General features: G+C 38.7%; 1 protein-coding gene across 2 annotated transcripts in view; it reads left to right on the top strand.

Moving 5' to 3' along the window:
- blnk (B cell linker) overlaps positions 1–19480 on the top strand; it is a 25151-nt gene continuing 5671 nt past the window's right edge. Inside the window, exons 1-15 of one of the 2 annotated variants that reach the window (XM_040044738.1) lie at positions 1–185; positions 414–476; positions 6731–6777; positions 12441–12506; positions 13077–13123; positions 14111–14154; positions 14233–14344; positions 14613–14704; positions 14802–14865; positions 14984–15046; positions 17102–17127; positions 17224–17252; positions 17831–17887; positions 18005–18032; positions 18117–18168. In XM_040044738.1, coding sequence (XP_039900672.1) covers positions 117–185; positions 414–476; positions 6731–6777; positions 12441–12506; positions 13077–13123; positions 14111–14154; positions 14233–14344; positions 14613–14704; positions 14802–14865; positions 14984–15046; positions 17102–17127; positions 17224–17252; positions 17831–17887; positions 18005–18032; positions 18117–18168 — 859 coding nt within the window. In that variant the 5' untranslated portion in view covers positions 1–116. Of the gene's footprint in view, positions 186–413; positions 477–6730; positions 6778–9608; positions 12045–12440; positions 12507–13076; positions 13124–14110; positions 14155–14232; positions 14345–14612; positions 14705–14801; positions 14866–14983; positions 15047–17101; positions 17128–17223; positions 17253–17830; positions 17888–18004; positions 18033–18116; positions 18169–19480 lie in introns of those variants that run through there. The other variant, XM_040044740.1, reaches the window with a different exon arrangement.

Here is a 19480-nt window from a genome sequence, read left to right on the forward strand (position 1 = left end):
GCTGTGTGTACTTCTCCCTGCTGAAGCTGCGCTAGAGCCGCGGTGCGTGACGGGTCAGTCTATTACTGTACTTCCAAAAGCACACTCGTACTCAGAGGTTCCCTGTAGAGACAGAAATGAACCTGCCATCCAGAGAGGAGTGCGAGGGGTGGGACCAGGCAAAAGTAGCCTTCTTACTGTATAAGGTGAGTCCACTGGAAATGGGAGAGATGCTTGTGTTTTGTCGCACTTTAAATATTCACCAGTTCATTCTGAGGGTCACGTATAATGTTAATGTTAATGCACATAAGCAGCTAAAGTGTTAAAGTAAGACCAGGACATTAGATGACTGGAAGTTAAATGTTTGCTTGATTCAATAAGTGTGTGTAATTAGTCATTTAAAAATAGTGAATGGATATGTTTACTCTCCTCAGAATAATATGCAAGAATGCGCCGTCACTGTAAACAGACTGAAAATTAATGGACAGAGATTTCTGGTGAGTCTTTCCTCATTTGTACCTGAATAATCCAGAAATGGCTCTTTCTCCCGCACAGTTACATAATCTACTAATCCACCCAGGATCATATCAGGGTTGTGGTTGTGTTCAGTTTGTTATTCTAATTAAAATGGTCAAATCCTGGCGAGCAGTTGTTATTATTGTGATTATGACATTAACAGCAGCAGAATAATTACATTTCCTCGAGCTGTTTATGCCATTTTGCTAGAAAACACACACACAAACAAAAAAAATTCAGTTGAGGTTGGTTTATTTGTAACACTCTCACTCTCTGTTACTTTGGCAGACATTTTTTTTTTTATTGTTTTCTTGTTAAAATGTCACTGCTTGACGAACACACTTTTACTATGAATCTAAAAGCATGTTTCAAGTTGAAAAACAGGAGAGTTCACAGGATACGAAACATGACAAAAGCCGGTTGCATTACTTCCCACACTTGCTCTTTCTGTAAACTGTGGCCCTGCTAATGTGGAAGTCTGTGTATCTGTTGTAACTTCTGCTTTGATTTCACCCTCGCTGCTCTGTCTCCATCATCCACGCCGTGTGTACAATCTCTGAGGCCTTTCTCATAGCTACCGAGAAGCAGGCTGCCAAACTGAGCGCAACTGAGTGCCCCTGTTCGGGAGAGAGTAAGGAGTGTGAAATGAGTCTCATGGCTAATAAAGCTGTAATCCCCACTTACTTAAGTAAGTATCTCTAAATCTGCTTCAGTCATGAGGGGGAACGCTGTTTAAAGAGGATTTTATGCAGCAAATAACTGAAGTGAGGGTTTATAACTCCCTAATATTTGGTGTTTTGGGGGATCTTTATAATACTTCAGTAAAAACCTCCCACACACTGCCAAGCCTGAAGAAGCTTTCATTCATATGCATCTTTTAAGTGGATGCTTATGCACACTTCTTGCCACGCTCTAAATTAGAGCAGCGGCCTAGTCGCCTATTCATTATTCAATGACCCTGAGCTAACTCCACTTTAGGTGGGATATTGCATCACTGAAGTGTTTGGTCTGCATAGTTAAAAAAAAAAGATGCGGATTTTATCAGTCAAATTGATTAATACTTCAGAGCAGAGGCTTTGATGTGCACGTTAATATCACCAATCTGAAATATACATATACATACAGTATGTGTATCGATTGATAGATCTCCTTAGCTATGGATCCAGCCAGTGCACGCTTAAGTAAACCCATGCTTTTATTGAGTGGCTGCCCAGCTTTTTAGTTTAACTAGCTTCAAGGTTGCGGTGTCTGACAGACATTTCCCAGTCAAACTTTTAAGCTTTTTTTTTTTTTGGTCTAGTTGATTATTTTTTTAGCCAGTATTTTTACTGCAGCAAAGGAATTTGATCTATAAATAAAATCCCCAACCAGCTTCTCGATGGATCGCTTTTGGATGAAATTTCCTTCTGCTGTTCGGTGTCCTCAGAGGCTGAATCATGCTGGCTTTTGTAAACCTCTAACTTTTTCTCCAGTGCCGCAAGAGGAGGTCGACATTTGTGGTTCAGAGCAAAGTGGCTCAACAACAACTGGGTTCACGGGCATGAAATGTGCAGCAAATATTCTGTGTTTTGTTTTGCTCTTGACTTTATAATTTGCTCCACAAGCAGGTTGGCATTTTTAACTATTGTGTAGCATATGTAAGCAATTTGCACAAATCATAGACAGTATATAATACTTCATGTTATATAATCTGCTATTTTAAGCTCTACAGTACAGATATTTGTGGTTTGATTACCTCCTGGTTGTCCCTCCAATCAAATGCTCCCATCAGTATCATCTTGTTAGCATTGCTACTGGAATATATTAGCAAGCTGATTTTAGGCTGTTTTGACTGTATATAAAATATGGACACCTGCTAGTTTGTGAAGGCTTTAAGCATGTTGGCTGTCACAGTGAAGTGGGGTGTGATAAGCAAGGGCCTTGACTGAAAAATCTGAGCACTCTTGTCAATCACAAGGTGGATCCTGAAGCATTAGTGGCTCTACAAGTAACCATAATTTACAAAACAACCAGACAAAGAAGATTTCTAACTCACAACTTATACTACAGCCCAGTCAGGAAACTGTTTTCTGAAGTTATTAGTGGAATCCTTTTCCTATAGACAACCAGTCTTTGTCAAACAACCAGGGAGGTCGCCCTCTAATGGTAATGATAAAGAATGCAGAAGCTTCACTTTTCAGATCTGGAAAGTTACAGAAGAGTTATGGCACTACATGTTCACTGGTGTTTATGAGCATGCTTACAGAAAGTGTATAAAGTTGTCTGTGTTTGACTGAATAGCTTCATAGATACATATATTTGGAAAATATCTGAAAAAAGTCATTACTGTAAAGACATTTGTGTCTTTGAGAAAGGTTTTGTTTGGATTTTCAGTTGACGAAATCCAGCAGATGGTGCTCTTTACTTTCTCTACTACGAGTGACGCTGCTCATTGCAACTATCCAGTTCCTCTTCTATTTTTGACAAACATCCTGAAATTGCCCCTGGCAGTGTAATGTCACTTCCTTTATTTTACAAGAGCAACCTTTTTTAAAGATTCAGTGGTTGAATCATCAGTGTGCTTCTGAAAATATGCGAATATACGTTTTTGTATTGTTTGAAGGGGTTGTGTTTGCCTGTGTTGACCTAAAATCACATTTGACAACGACTGCAGTGTTGTTAACGCTCCAGCGACATCACTGAAACAACTAATTATTAATAAACGGAGAATTTTTAAAGGCATTATTTGCCTCTTCTACAGGTTTTTAAAATCCAGCAAAGAAGAAGAAACATTTGTAGAAAGTTATTTTTGACTCATCAGGAGCTCAGCGTGTGTCCAGAAGCAGAGCAGGGCCTGCACTTTGGTATCTGAATGTCATCCAGCGAGCATGCTTCTGCTGAGCATTGCCTTTGGCTTATTTTACATATTCATGTGATGTACAGTGGCTGGAGCAAAGGTCATAAAATCCATTAAAAAAAAAAAAAGTGTAAGCATGCAACACAGATCTGAACTGCTTTCCATTGGCAACGTCATCGTCAGCTCCTGGCTCGAATGCATCTTATTCACATTGCACCCACAACGCGTGGTCACGATTTAGCGGTAAGAACGAAAGGTGGGAAAAGAAAAACAGTTTTATTCCGTATGAGCGGTGGATGGCTGTATAATACAGTACGGAGCGGAATGACAGACAGTCAGCGCAGCGCAGATAAAGGTAATCTCTGTCTTTTTGATGCCACATTCGCTCACACAGGTAGACAGGTTAAAAGCGATATGTGGAAGCAGAAGATCAAAAGAACTGTCAGCTTCCATCTCTGTAATGCCGCCTGTGTGTGGCGGCTATGTGGGGAAGCCACTTTCAGCTTCGGTGTATCACATTGACATTACAAACAAAGGCCCCTCGAAAAAAAAAAACACATATGCTTCCATTGCAGATGCTTCCTATGGAGCACATATAGCACATCTGCATATAGTTGCCACTTTATTAGGTGCAGGGTTGGACTGCCTTTTGCATTCAGAAGTGTCTTGTGCTGGAAACATACCTCAGAGATTTTAATCCATACTGACATGATAGTATCACAGCTTCGTGTCCGTAATGCGATGCTCCCATTTCCACCTGTTAAAGAGCAGCTGTAGGGTGTACCTAATAAAGTGACTTGTATACGGGCAAGCAGTATATATTTCTGTTTTGCCGTTGGCCTTAAAAATCTACAGCGGCACTCTGCAATAATATATCCTCAGCGTAATAAGCGGTAATTCTTTAGTCTCACTGAATCTAATTTGAATTTTGACACAGCTGCCTCGTAATGGATAACAGAGCCACAAAGCAGGAAAAACACCTTAAACCAGAATTAGCTTGTCGACATCCAGTGTAGATTTGTGAACATGTGGAAAGTCTCTCACCTAATGACAGTCATGAGACCTTGTGCAGCTGCCGTGAAAGAACCGAGGGGTAATTTTGTGGCCGTGTAGCTGCGAAGCTGTTCTCTCTATCGTGAAATGAAACTCGTTTCAACGAGAAGTATTAACAAATGTTCGGTGCGTCAGACCCTTGCCCTTGCTGTTTGCCACTCTGACAGCAAACCACTCATGAACAGAAACAAGAATAGTGGTCGTCTGTGCACCTGGTTTAGGGTGAAACCGAGATTTCACACTGACGCAATGTAGACTTTCCAGTGGGATATTCTGTGATTTTAATGTGTTTATTACCATCAATAGTTTTGAGTCACTTTTAAATAACAGTTGGAAAATTTCCTCATTTATCTTACAAGAAAAAACCCGCCCTAGGGTTGGTTTTTGCCAGGCCTGCTTGGCTTGTTTGCTTTAAACATGCTCTCCACCTTTTTAGCAGTTTTAGCTCCCTTCCACCTCTTTAATGTGTGTATTTATTATATAGAGTATGAATGGTATTGATTTTGAGGGCCATTACAAACTAGGTTAGACTATAAATGCTGTTGTGTGCTGCCTGGTTCATGTGACATACTTGTCCCTATTTAAAAATAAACTACTTCTACAAATGAAAGCTAAAATCTCACTTTGGTTTATTACATACACATGAATGACTGCACAGGGAAGTAATTTCAGATATAGCCTTTATCTTGCTAATGCTACTATCAGTATCGTCAAGGTTAAAAATGTCACATCATGACAATGGAAAAAATGGTTTACAAGAAGACTGTGAAAAGGAAAAATGCCCCATTCACATTTACTAACAGGCCTGACGGAAGATCTAAAAGCATGTAAAGCATTGCAGTGTGACCATGAGCATTTTTAAAATGATAAAACGTGGACTCTGGGCCTACTGGAAAAAAGGGAACGGATGCACCTTGTAGAGCTGTTGTGTCTCATTTGAACAAGCACAGACACTCCTATAAATAATTCACTGTGTGAGCTGTGCCTGAGTATCCACTGGGGCAGACTATTTGATATTTCATTCGGTGTCAAAAGGCTAAGTCTGATTTTATACAGATGTTTTTTTCTTCTTCCTGTAAGACTGCGTGATGATCAAGTGTGTATCTGCGAGGGCAAGGATCAGTGCTTTGAAGGAGGCACAGTCTTTCATATTAAGCGATCTCACTTTTAAATTTACAGATGATTAAATCCCAATCTCTGTCTTAGAGTGCTTCAGCTATGCTATGGGCTTATTCCTAGAGGTAATGCGGCTTTTTGTTCAACCGAAACACACACGTCAAGGTAGTGTGAGCTGAATTACTAACTCCCCTCCCTGTTTGATTTCTCTTATAAATAAACAGCTACTGTTTAATCAGCTTAACAGCATATCATTACACAGGTTTCACATCATACTTATTGAATAAAGGACCAATTATACATCATTCTTACGTTAAATTCAGACGCTTTATATTACAGCCTGTTATGACACGCCTCCGTCGGGTCACGTGACGTCTCGCAAACTAAAATTCCCAACTTTTCCCAAACATTTGTGGCCGTGGATCCTCATTACATTACAGCAAATTTAAAATGGAAGAAAGACAGAGCAAGTAACGACCTGGAGCAATGAATTATGAATGAAGAGGGGAATACATAATTTAGCAGAATTTGTTGCATATTTTATGGTAATCATTTTCCTTTCATTTACAAATCACAAACGCCTTACTGCAACACAGACATTATGAATACGACAAAAAAAACTAATACAAGCGCAGTCGGCTAAACTTTTTTTTTTAATGTAAGATCATTTAGAAAATTGGGTAATATGATAATATGGTTGGGATTTGTTTGTATTAAGACGAGCGAGCCAAACCTGAAGGGCGACAACAAACAAAACAGCCAACGTTCATTTAATGTTGATTTCAAAATTATTTTCTATCAGCTTTTAGTTTAGAATTAATTCTTATAAAAGCACTCTGTTAATAAAAAAATATGTTGCTCCTGTGTTAGTAGATATTTGGGCTCATAAGCAAGACGCTCAGCCCACAGCTTTCCTGTGAAATTACTGGAGTATGTTACCAACAGCACTTTTAGGTTAGTGTCTGAATGTGGCTAAACTGTGCCCTTTTTTTGAGCTACAGCGAAGTTTGAGCACATGTGCCTCCAAAAAAGGCCCTAAGTGAGATGCTGCCATCTTTTGTTCCTAAAGAGGTAATGCATTCATGTCTCTTCTGCTCCAGTAAAGGTGACATCCTCGCCGTATCATCTCTGCTGAAAGGAATCACAGCGATCTGTGATCTCTGTAGTCTCTTATTTTCCTCCCATCCTGTCACATTTTTTTAACAGTTGATTTCTCTGATGTTCTTTCAGAACCTGAGTGAAAGTGACTTGAGCAAGTTTAGTCTCATCCACCAGCCGTAAGTAACACCCTCGTACCTCTGTCATCACACCCCTCAATCATATCTCTCTCTTTCTATCCCCGTCTCCGTCCTTCAGTTCTCCTTTTCTCTCATTTCTTTTTATTGTTCCTGCTGCAGTTTGACAAAACAAACCACAGGCTGACTGATCTCTCTGTCCAGAGCTACAAAACATTTCACAACAACACTAGCTGGCCATTTCATTAGGTACGCCTGTTCGACTGCTCATTAACTCTAATATCTCATTAGCTGATTGCATGGGCAGCATCATGGATGCTGGTGCCAAAACCCCGCCAAACCATAAGCATTTTTTTTCTCTTAAAAAGAGAAAATATCCAGTGAGTGAATGTTCTCTGAGTGAAAAGCTCTTCTTGAGATCAGAGGTCAGAGGAGAATGGCCTGACTGCTTTCAGCTGACAGGAAGCTCCAGTGGCGCAATCGGTTAGCGCGCGGTACTTATATGACAGAACACTGTACTGTTGCCGAGGTTATGAGTTTGAGCTTCATAACCTCGGCACCTGGAGGACAGGTGCAGCTAAAGGCTAGGTTTGTGACCAGTGTTGGTCAAGTTACTTGAAAAAAGTAATCAGTAACTAATAATGATTACTTCCCCAAAAAAGTAATCACTTTACTGATTACTTATTTTCAAAAGTAATTAGTTACTTTTTAGAAACATGATTTACAATCTGAATAGGTGATAAAGCGATAGATCTTTCAGCCCAATTCTACTTTCTGCCTAATCTATCATATAAAATGTAATCAAATGGAAAAGTCTCTTTTTAAAAATTGTTTTATTAGTTTTAATCTTTTAATTTTATGCATCAAGCAAAAAATTTTATTTTTTATATAGTGGTTCTGTTGCTCTATTTTCACCTGTAGCAGGATTGGGGCAGGCGGAGGTTTGCCCTGGTGCAGGTTTGCCGCAGCGGTCAGTGGAAGAATCCGCGAGTTTGTGAATTTACCATTCCGTGGTAACACACTCGGTGCTTGCTCGGAAGTTAAAGGGTTTTTCCGCTGTAAAAAGAAGTTTTCTTCCCACGCAGTGAGCAGCGGACGCTAATGTTTTTGGCACTTTTTACGAATCAAACTCAAAGTAAGGTCAGTACTTCCATGCTTTAAACACTGCATGGTGTTAAATCCTCCCAATTCTTTGATCTTTGGGCTGAAGGAAGAACGGTGTATAAATGCTCAATCAACAGTCATTTTATTCCATACAATTCTCATTATTCCATACAACACTTTTGCGCAATACATCCGGATGGGAGATGTGCCGGTGAGGGTAACAGCGGATCTCGAGGTGTATGACCATTTCTCACATTCTTATAGCTTCAGCCCCCCTCCAGCGTCATAAAACCTAAACATCCACATTCTTTCTCTCTCAGTGAGCCTAAGTTATGACCTTGGCTTCCTGTGCAGTATGTTCTGTTCCTTTCTAATCAGACAAATAAGGCCATGATTCTCTGAAAACAGTATTTCTTATAATGCAGCTGTATCATACATCATAAAACAATATCACTCATTCACAATAAATCAGCAGTCTAATGTAACTCAAATCAGTTTAATAAATGTAATAGTTATCCCCTTCTTCTAAGTCAGGAGAATAATGCAAACTAAAACTACATAATAATTTCACAATCTTTAATTAGGGGTATAACGTGGCATAAGATGATATAATAACCTCAAAATTTATCATACTCTCCCACACTCGATATATTATCCATTCTTGATCTGCACACAGCTGTTGCCACGAACGTCGCACTCGCTTACGTCATTGTCATGAGACACTCACAAAAGAATCCCGGTTTTAGTAACGCAGTAACGCAGTGTGCTTACGGGAAAGTAACGGTAATCTAAATACCTTTTTTGCAATAGTAATCCCTTACTTTACTCGTTACTTGAAAAAAGTAATCAGATTACAGATTACTGCCCATCTCTGTTTGTGACTCCCACACAAGTTCGGTTCCCTCCCGGTATCCAGTAAGGGTCCTGGCTAGAGCTCCATGCTAAAAGCCCTGGAATGGCGCGGCTACGTCTGCAGCTCGGACACAAGCATTTCACTACATGTTCAATAAATGTTGTACTGTGTATGCGACAAATAAAATTTGTATTAAGGAAGGTAACAGCAACAATATAACCACTCATTACAAAGTGTGCAGGAGTGCGTGTCTGATCGCAGAGCACATCAGACCTTATTGCAGATGGGCTACATTAGCAGAAAACCACACTGGTTGCCCCTCTTGTAAGTAAGTACAGGAAACCAAGGTTACAATTCACCCAGGCCAACCGAAATTAGACATTAGAAGACTGACCTATAGAAGCAGTAGACTCCAAATGATAAAGTGTGATTGCCCCAGATCTGCTTGTATTCATGTGTAAATAAGAGAAGGAGCAGAAATGAAATTACAATATTTGTGTGTGTGCTCGCGTACAGCTGGTTTCCGCTGGATCTGTGTACATGCACAGATGTGTTTAGGGAAGTTAGGGTGTCTGACTGCACCTGCACATGTGGCTGCATGTGTGTTCTTGTTTGTATGGTATGTACCCGTTGATGTATTCCCGTGTGTGTGATATAAACAGACACCATTAAGCTACAATTACTTGTTTCAACCGGCATGCTATGTAAAAAAAATTAAACTAGAAAATAAAAAATTAAATTAATTATTACGTGTTTCTTGAAAATTATGCATTATTAAAATCTAAGTGAAACTTTTCTTGCGTGGAAAATTCAAATATTGTAACATAAATACAACATATTGTACTTAAATCTTAGAGTGAAATGTAAAAATATTTATCTCATCATTTTAACAGCATGTACAAAAGTCATTAGCTGAAAAAAAAACACATCTTACCAAATAACCACTTTAAATCTGCATCTGTAGATATTCTTTAGACATTAGCAACAAAAATAGACAATTTCTTCCCATTTGTTTAGTGAAATATACCAAGAAATGCCAAAAATAACGCAGTTTGACAGGGTTAAAATAGTATTTTTGCACCAAGAAGGGGATTCACAAAGACTTATTAGATAGAAAGAAAACTTGGCTTATTTCTGTGTGAGTGTACAGTGTGTCCACCAACACTGATGCATCACTGGGTTAGAAAACACACTATGAGTCATGGATTGGCCTCCCCAGAGGCCGGACCTCAACATTATTGAAACAGTGTGGGATCATCTCGACAGAGAACGAAACAAGAAGCAGCCAAAGAAGAGCTTTGAATGTCCTTCAAGACACCTGGAGAACTACTCTTGAAGACTACTTAAAAAGAATGACATGCAAGTTTTCTTAAGAGAGTTCCTGCTTTTTTTTTTTTCTTAAATAAAGGTGGTCATACCAATTACCGATTAGAATTGTTCAAACTGCTTTGCCCTATATACTGTGTTTCCATATGTTTGCACTTGTTTCCATAAATGGGTGCACTTCTTTCCTTGCAAACTATAAAGAAATGAAGAGTGTCTCCAGATATTTGCACACTGTAAATATTTTATTTACCAATAAAATTGGTAAAAAATAGCAACTACAAATTCAAATGTAAAACTGGAAGCCCTGAACTTCCATACTTGGTCTTTTATTTTCTTTTATCCCATCACTCATTCACTTGTCAAACCATAAAGTTACTTTGAAAAAAGCAGCACCGTGCAGTTTGTAGGTCCACACTATGCACAGTATGATTCAGAGCACACGAAATCCAATCTGAAAAGCCACTTTTTGCAACACTTTCACACGTTATGTAACATGAAATGGACACACGCTTCCGTATATAGAAAGAAAAAAGTGACAAAGGTGAAGTGACAGACTAAATATCTCATACTGTGTTCGCATGTATTTTTATACACTCACTGGTACAACTGCGTGCTACCACAAATGTTGAAACAGCCAATCGCATGGCAGCAACTCAAAGCATTTAGGTATTCAAGATATCCCGCTGAAGTTCAGCTAGTGTATTCAAATGGGGAAGAAATGTTATTTGAGTGTTTCTGTGGTTGTTGCTGTCAGATCAGGAGGGTCTGACTATTTGAGAAACTGCTGCTCAACTGCGATCTTCCCACACAACCATCTCCAGGGTTTACAGAGAATGGTCCAAAAGCAAGAAACTGTGTGACAGGCCGTTCTCTTGGTGAAAACTCAACAACTCAATGCCAGAGGTCAGAGATTTGAGCTGATAGGAAGGTAACTGTAACTTAATTAACAAATCGTACCAAGCAAGGTGTGCATTCAGATGGTTAGGTCATGGATCTGTCCTGCCTTGTTCAGTCAGATATTTTCTTGGCTTCTTTGGGGCTTATGGTATGACTGTCCTCATACAGTATGCTGACTTCTGTTCTCATTGCGAGATCTGTTTAGATATTACCTTAAAAGTCCAAAATTGTCTCTTTACTTCTTGGTATTTTCTTACCATGCACAACTTCCTCATATTACATCTTCCTCTGACTATGATTAAAGGCAGAGTAGACGTTTTTTTAGCAAAACAAAAACTGAGAAAAGAAATTCCCATGATGATCGCATACATGCTGTAGTAAATCAACTTCCTTCCAGGCTAACATGAGAGGCGGCATACTTGTTATTTTTCCTTCTTCTTTATAGAACAGGGTTACAACATGGTACTTTCCATGACATAATGACCTTAACAACAGATCATTTTTAAGGCTAAAAGCATAAGTTAGACATGCATTAACAAAGATATATTAGTTGAAACAGAGTGTTAAATAATAAAACACTCTGTTAGAGGAAGTTAGCAGAGTTGTACGTGTAATTGTGGCAAGTTCCAAGTCACCTTTCAATCTGTTGTATAACATACCGATAACTCGAAGTCATTCTCTAGAAATTTCCTATATATGAAGTTATCTACAGTTGGTAAAATATCAGTGTTTGGAAGGGTGGAATTGAAGTGAGTCAAGACAGATGTGATGTAAGAGGGCTGCTGAAAGTATGGCCACTGAAACCTATTTTTGAGAGTGTGAGAGAGTGTGTGTGTGTGTGTGTGTGTGTGTGTGTGTGTGTGTGTGCGTGCGTGCGTGTGTGTGTGTGTGAAGGGGAGTGGAAAAGAGAAGTGATTTGTCTGACAGAGGTGGCTCGAGCAAATTCCCTCCCCTGTGTGAGAAGGACGTGACTAAACAAAGGCAGGGTTCATTTACAATTCTGCGAAAAATTCGGCAGTCGACCTTTACCGCATGACAGGAATGTGGCCCGAAAAATGTAAACTTTTGGATCAAACATGAACATGGATACGTTAGGTAAACTGGCTGCTCCTGCCACAGCAAAGATCCGGTAAGAAGATGGGTTTTGTTGTAACTTTCGCGTGAGCGTTGTTGCTTTAAGCCAATTTTTAGTTTGTTTCAAATGTACAAGGAGTATAATTAGCAACAAAAAAAAGAAAAACAAAGCTATGATTTTTTTTATGTATCTTTTTTATGTTCTGCTTGGTAATATGTCCTGCAATTCATTACAAAACACTGTAAAACTACAAAAATGTCCATATAGACTTGCATTCATTGTATTCAGCAAAATGCCTCTAAACTCTGTCTGGAAAAGTGAAATGAGGAACTTATGTGAATGCTTCTTTGGAAAGTATTTTTTTGAGCTGAGAAACAAGACAAATTACATGTGCATGTACAACTGCATTTATTTATGACTTCTGTATGAAACCTTATGTTTGCGTTCCAGGCAGCTTCAGAAGATCGTTCAAGATATCAAGAAAAATGATGGCAGCTTCCTGAATAAACTAAAAAGGTCAGTTTCTTAGAATGAAAGCTTTGATTTTCTGCATGGGAAAGTTACATAGTTGTTCAATTTATCTGTCCTGCTACAGTCAAAAAAAAAAAAGCCTGGTGATCTAAAAGCAAAAGAAAAAAAAAGTCCATGCGGTTTGTGTACATGCACCAGTGGAGAACGTCGATTCCTCTTTCACAACCGTTGGAAAAAGAGACGCAAAGCAAAAATAACTAAAACAGATGGCATCTCTCTCACTTTCCTTTCCTGAAATGAGTCCCCTCAAAGCACGCTAAGGATAGAAACTGACACACAAAGGCCATTTATTCAACTCGTGTCTTATGTTTGCAAAAGACTGCTAACTGCATTTGTGCGTGTCATCCTTTTGTGGTTTTACAGCCTTCATGAGGCGAACACACATTTGCTTAAGTTTAAGTGGTCAATGATTCTGCTTTAATATTTGAAAGTGCACTTTGTTCCACTGCCGAGTTGTCTAATGACAGCGTGTGTGTGTGTGTGTGTGTGTGTGTGTGTGTGTGTGTGTGTGTGTGTGTGTGTGTGTGTGTGTGTGTGTGTGTGTGTGTGAGACAGGCTGACAAACAAACCGGTGCCCACAGTACCGGCGAGAGACTACAGAGGTAAGAACTGAGTCATTAGCCCATATAGTGCACTGAAGGAATCAGACATGTAGATTACAGGTCACTGTAATCTACATGTCTGTACAGGGCACAAAGATTCACCTGAGGGGGGCTCCTTGTGTTATTCCTATCCCAGTACAGAGACATCAATGGGACACTTGCTACAAAAAAAAAATAACTTTGACGTTTCTGACTCATCTCATTAAGACTCACAAAGTTTCTTTTGACTTCTGATGCTCTTGGACGGGATTTTTATTTTTTGTACAGCGTGGGGGTTTCAGACTTTGTCCCACGTGTCTCCTTTGTGCAACTGTAGGAATGGAAACTTTTAAAGAAATCAATCTGTACACATACAGCCATGTGTATTTTTAACTCTAGAAACACAAATTTGACATTTTGAAAGAAGAGAAGTTTGCTATCACTCTCCAGTTTTGATTTGCCGATACCTGCTAGCTTTCTATGAAATAATCTCCTGAACTCTATCACCACATTAGACATAAACGTTTACATTTGAATTACAAGTCATCAGACTGGATTATTATTTTTTTAACTTACATCTTTGATTTTTTTTGCCTCCGTGTCCATGCTTGAAGGTACAAATTTACTATTAAACAAACTGCAGCTCAGTCAGATCACCTGTTTTCAGATATTGGCTTGATAACCTCTTTGCTTAATTGCATAAAACTTACACAAAAACATCAGTAAAGTGTAAAAATACAGAATGATAAAATTGCATAATTTTAAATGACTGAGAGACTTTAGTCTACAGTTCAAGAGGTGAGGAGACACACATCACTGGCTCCACAACAGAAACACTGAGTTTTGAGGTTTTACTCTAAAATTGTGCTCTAACACCTGCTGAGTTTCGTTGGTTGCCAGGTTTTACTGTTTTTAGAAATTTGGCTTTAATAACAGCAACGATTGCGTTTCCACATCTTGATTTCTTCCTCTTTGTTACGAAAATGCCTTAAACCTCTGTGTTTACAGATGACCACAGGGAAAGCGACGATCAGCTGTCGGATTCTGATTACGTAAGTTAGAAAAATGCTCATTTTAAATGATTCTTACACTTGCTGATAAGCTTGCTATTAAAAGCGTGTTTATTCCAGGACAATGACACATATGAGGATCCACGTGATGATGACAGCTACGAACCTCCTCCTAGCCACAGAGTCTTCACCGCACCTCCCTCTGGTTCCTTCCCAAGGGGCGAGTATGTCGGTCAGTAGTCCTTTGACCTTTTTTGTCACTATACATACATGCTTTTTTTTCTTTGCTTTTTTTTTTTGTTTGTTTCACTGATGATGCTTTTGAAAATTTACGCAATGTTGACTTCTTTTTATAAAGTTTCTATAGCCTTGAAACTCACTCTTTTGCAGTCATCCCTACATTTCTGCAGAAGTGTGACAAACACACATTGAGTTGCAATACACCAAGCTGTCTCCATGCAAATGATGTCCCTTTTTCTGGTTCTGCTTCTCCTTTTCAGACAGCCCGCCCAAGCGGCCACCCAAGAAGCCCCTCCGCCCAACTAAGTTCAAAGAGCTACCCCCTGAACCCCCAAACGTGGGAAGTGATGAAGTAAGGCCACTTTGATGTGTCATTTCAGTTACATTTCACGACATATTTTAAAATATCTTCCAACGAATGTGGGGATGTTGCCTCTGTTGCTTTTTAGGAGGACTACATAAATCCAGAGGACAATGACAACTATATAGAACCTTCAGAGAATCCTACTAGCAGTAAGCTACAAGTCAAACACAGAGAAGAAGAGAAAGATCTGTGCTTTGCAATAGTACAAATACAAATAGTTACAGGAAAAATAATAACAGTCCTTTCTATGCTTTTCCTCATACGCAGTGAACAGTGGGAACAAAGCTACAAGAGACCTTCCCAAGTTACCACAGCGGACTCCGAGTCCCGGTGGGTAAAGCACATGGCCAGAGGGGTGTGCAGTGGTCCATCGTTTATCACGGGGGTTACGTTCTAAATGCATTTCGCGATGGGTGAAATCTGCAAAGTAGCCAACTTTATTTTTTACAATTATTATAGATGTTTTAAGGCTGTAAAACCCCTCACTACACACTTTATACACTTTTCTGACACAGGCATGAACATTTTCACACTTTTCTCTCTTGTTTAAACACTTTCAAAGTTCTAACCTTGGTAGAACAAAAAGTCCAGTATTATAGAATGAAACCAAAGGCACCCACGGTTGCTTTGATGGTGCAAAACGTCTCGTCAACATTGTTGTTTGTTGGGGATAAAACAAACATACAGTACTGCACTTCCGAGTCACACTGCTAGCTTATTAAGATTTATGTAAATTTGACAAGCTGAACACATTCTGTACTGTGCAGGAGACACGGCACGAGATTGACTGACAACGGTCTACAGCCAATCAGAACGCAGAATAAAATGTGCTGTTAAAAAAAAAAGAGAGAAAGAAAAAAAAAGAGAAAAAACGTACAAAATTACACACAAAAAAAATCTGCGAAACAGCGAATCCGCAAAAGGTGAACCACATTATACCGAGGGACCACTGTACTACAAAGCAAGATTAATGGGTTAAAACGGTTTGCGCCAAGTGCAATGTACATTCTTTGCTGAGTGAATACATTTTACATGTGCAAGCAGTTAGGCTTTACTAACATCATGAACAAAGCCCAGCTGTAAAGTTGCAGCGGTGCAAACTGTGCACCTCATTGTCATGGGACTTTACTCATACCATGATGCAACAAAAAGTGTAAATGATTTTGTACTTGATTAGTATCTGCTGCTAAACGCTAATGTCAGCTTGACAACATGTTGTGTGCTAGTACCTCTTGTTGCAAAAACATTAGTTTGGGCACTTGTCAAAACGTTAGCAATTAGAGGCTAGGCTGCTTTGTTATTCTATCTTACTACATTTTTTTAGTAGTAAATAAGTTTTGCATGTGTTTTGTAAACTACATTATCAAGTTTATTAAAATTAGAGCCTCACTATGCACTAGATTCAGTTCAGTTCAATTCAATTCAGTTTTATTTATACAGCGCCAAATCACAACAACAGTCACCTCAAGGTGCTTTATATTGTAAGGTAGCCCCTACAATAATATATACAGAGAAAAACCCAACAATCATATGACCCCCTATGAGCAAGCACTTTGGCGACAGTGGGAAGGAAAAACTCCCTTTTAACAGGAAGAAACCTCCAGCAGAACCAGGCTCAGGGAGGGGCGGGGCCACCTGCTGCGACCAGTCAGGGTGAGAGAAGGAAGACAAGATAAAAGACATGCTATAGAAGAGAGACAGAGATAATAAGTATGATTCAGTGCACAGACCTCTCTATGCATCATGGGAATCCCCCAGCAGCCTACACCTATTGCAGCATAACTAAGGGAGGATTCAGATGAAAAGTTATAAAATCTTAGAGGGTAATGAACCAACCACATCTCAACCACATCTCTATTCCCTTTGAATAGAGGCATGTATCTCACATTATGTAGTTGCTTCAGAGTTGTCCACAATATTGGTTTTAATAAAACCACTCCCCACAAGGGAAAGATGCGATAAGCGTTACAAAGAAAGTGCTGCACAAAAAACCTTGTGAGTAATTTAGTCGATAGCAGATTTCCTGCGGTGACCCATAGTTTGCATGTAAGAACTCGGTTTGTCTGCAAATGCGAATGAGCAGCTGAGCAGTGGTAAATGGTAAATTCTTTTTCTGGCTTAAGTGTCACACTTTTCACAGTTTTATTTGGCACCTTCTGTGCAAACTACACGCAACTGCGTCAATCTGCTTTTCCAGCCTAAAGGCAAGAACAAAAAAGAAGTCCCGGCTCTGTCGTGACTCCTGTATTTAACAGGTTATTAGTAAATGCATGCAAATGCAAAGGATAGTTAAAAAGCAGCCGAAGAGGCCGATGTAAACCAGCACCAAAAGGTGGCTTTTTTGGTTCTGCTGCCTGCCTAATTGATGCTGTGGTTATTTTTCAGATTTTTATGAAGTTCCTGACAAAGAGGTAGGGCGTTTATGTAAAATGTAATTACACATTTTTTACATGAATACTTGAATACTTGAAGCTGAACACTGTTTGCATTTTATGCTACCCTCACAGGACAATTCTCCAGCTCATCCAGGAAGCAGGTTAGTTTAATACTTTCCAGAGTTACATTCAGTCATGTAGACAGACGTCCAAATCTGTGGTGGAATGTAACAAAGTAAATTTACTCAAGTACTGTATATAAGTGTAATATTAAGATTCTTAGATAGTAGTTTTTTTATTGCCACATTTTTGTAACACTTTTACTTTTTCAGTACTTTGTTATTGACTTGATATATTTAAGAACATGCATTTAATATTATAACAAGTGGTTAAATGTTAAATCAATGTTCCTAACCTTGCTACCCTTCAAGCCCCAAAGACATAAAACTGTTTTGAAACTCTAAAAACTAACCAGGCGTATGTATCACTAATGCCTAATTCTCCAAGGAATTGTTTATACTAAATTTAAGTGTATGGCTAATACGCTTGTACTTTTACTTAAATATGATGTTAAATATAGAGCATTAATTCCCCTTTTATTTAATATTGGTACTTTTACTTGAGTAAATTATCTGAGCACTCTGTTATAAAGTACTTGTTATAAATAACAAATAAATAACAGTATTTGGAAATTATTTTGATTGCAACTATTAATAATTTCCTTGGATTTTTCTTTTAGATTATGTCCAACCCCAGCAAAACACTCATCATCTTTACCACCAAAACCCAGCCCCAGGTACGACTACCAAGACTCAAATTATGGCATGACCAATACTTTGTCATTACATTCTATTCTAATATTTGACGTATAGTGATGTTTTGGAGATTTCTTTTTCTTCTTCTTGTTTTTTAGAGTGAACATGAGGAAATCTCCCACGCATGTAAGTGATTACAAATTTTTAAGGCGCATAAAAGATACTGGACATTAAGAAGGATACCAATGGATTGGTGTTGTTATTATGCAGGTCCAGGAGACAACTGATGGGGATGAATATGAAGTTTGCGATCCAGACGATAGTGAGTATGAAATGAAATAAAAAGAACTATTTGTTCAGAAAGGCCAGTAATATGTACTAGTAGTGTTGCTGTGGCAGGGTTCACCTGAAAGACCTTGGAAGTGTTTCACTGCTTATCAAAGTGATGGAGTTTTAGATTAGGTGTTCCCTTTTATGATAAGGTCCCCTGCTCTGTATCATTACGAACAAACTGCCTGTATGCACACTGTGTTAGGTATATATAACTTATTGGACAGAGCAACACATTTTGTAGTTTTGCCTCTGTACAGCTGTACACCACCGCAATGGATTTTAAACCAAACAATAATTATGTTAAAGTGCAATCAAGGTTTTTTACAAAAAAAGATATATTAACTAAGAATTTAAGAATTAGAGCAATTTTTATAAATATTTTTTTCAAACACCCAAAATTGTTTGGAAAAACTATTTTTATATCCAAGTATTGATTTCAATACTTGGATTAAAATCTTTAATTTAGTACCTCCCATTAGGCTAGAAACCACAAACATCACCAAATGCTGTGTTTATTCCTTTAAGATGCTTTGCCACTGTAATTTGTTGCCTGTTTGTTCATTTTTTCACTCTGATCTATCTTCAGTAACTGAAAAAAAATGCTTTATTAGGTTGGGATCATGCAACTCACTTGACATTCGAAGAATATACCAAGTTTTTGCCTTGAGAACCTCTTGAGTTGCTTTTGCAGTATGGTTCGGGTGATTATCCATTTGCACTGTGAGGTGTTTTTTAGCATTTGGCTCAATCTGAGAGTATAGCCAGTCCTCTACACATCACAATCATCCTGTTACTTCTATAGTCACATCATCAAAAAACACTAGTGACCCATTTCCACTGGCAGCCATGCATGACCATGCCATAACATTGCCTCCACCAAGTGTGACAAATAATGTGGCATGCTTGGATCCCAGCTGTTTCTCTCCATCTTCATACTTTTCTCTTCTGATCTTTCTTATACGAATTCATCGCAGTTTAATCTGTCCAAATAACTGATTTTAGTGCCATGCAGGCTCTTTTAGAAGTTTTCTGGCAAGTATGATCTGGCCTTCTTGTTCTTTAGTATAGCCAAAGGTTAGCACTTTGTTGTAACCCAATGTATTTGCATTAATGAAGGTGTCTCTTGAATTTAAAATTTTCCAATGTTACACCGCCTACATAGTGTAAATAATGGGTGCTTCTTAGCTATGGAAATAATTCTGTCAATTTTGACACTTTGGGTGTCATCAGTGGGCTTTCAGGTCTTTGTGACCTTTATGAACAAATTTTTTATTTTAGCATTTTGGCTGCTGCCACGTTGG

The sequence above is a fragment of the Simochromis diagramma genome, unplaced genomic scaffold (genome assembly GCF_900408965.1).
Source record: "Simochromis diagramma unplaced genomic scaffold, fSimDia1.1 OVJJ01000486.1, whole genome shotgun sequence".
In the NCBI taxonomy this organism is placed as follows: Eukaryota; Metazoa; Chordata; class Actinopteri; order Cichliformes; family Cichlidae; genus Simochromis; species Simochromis diagramma.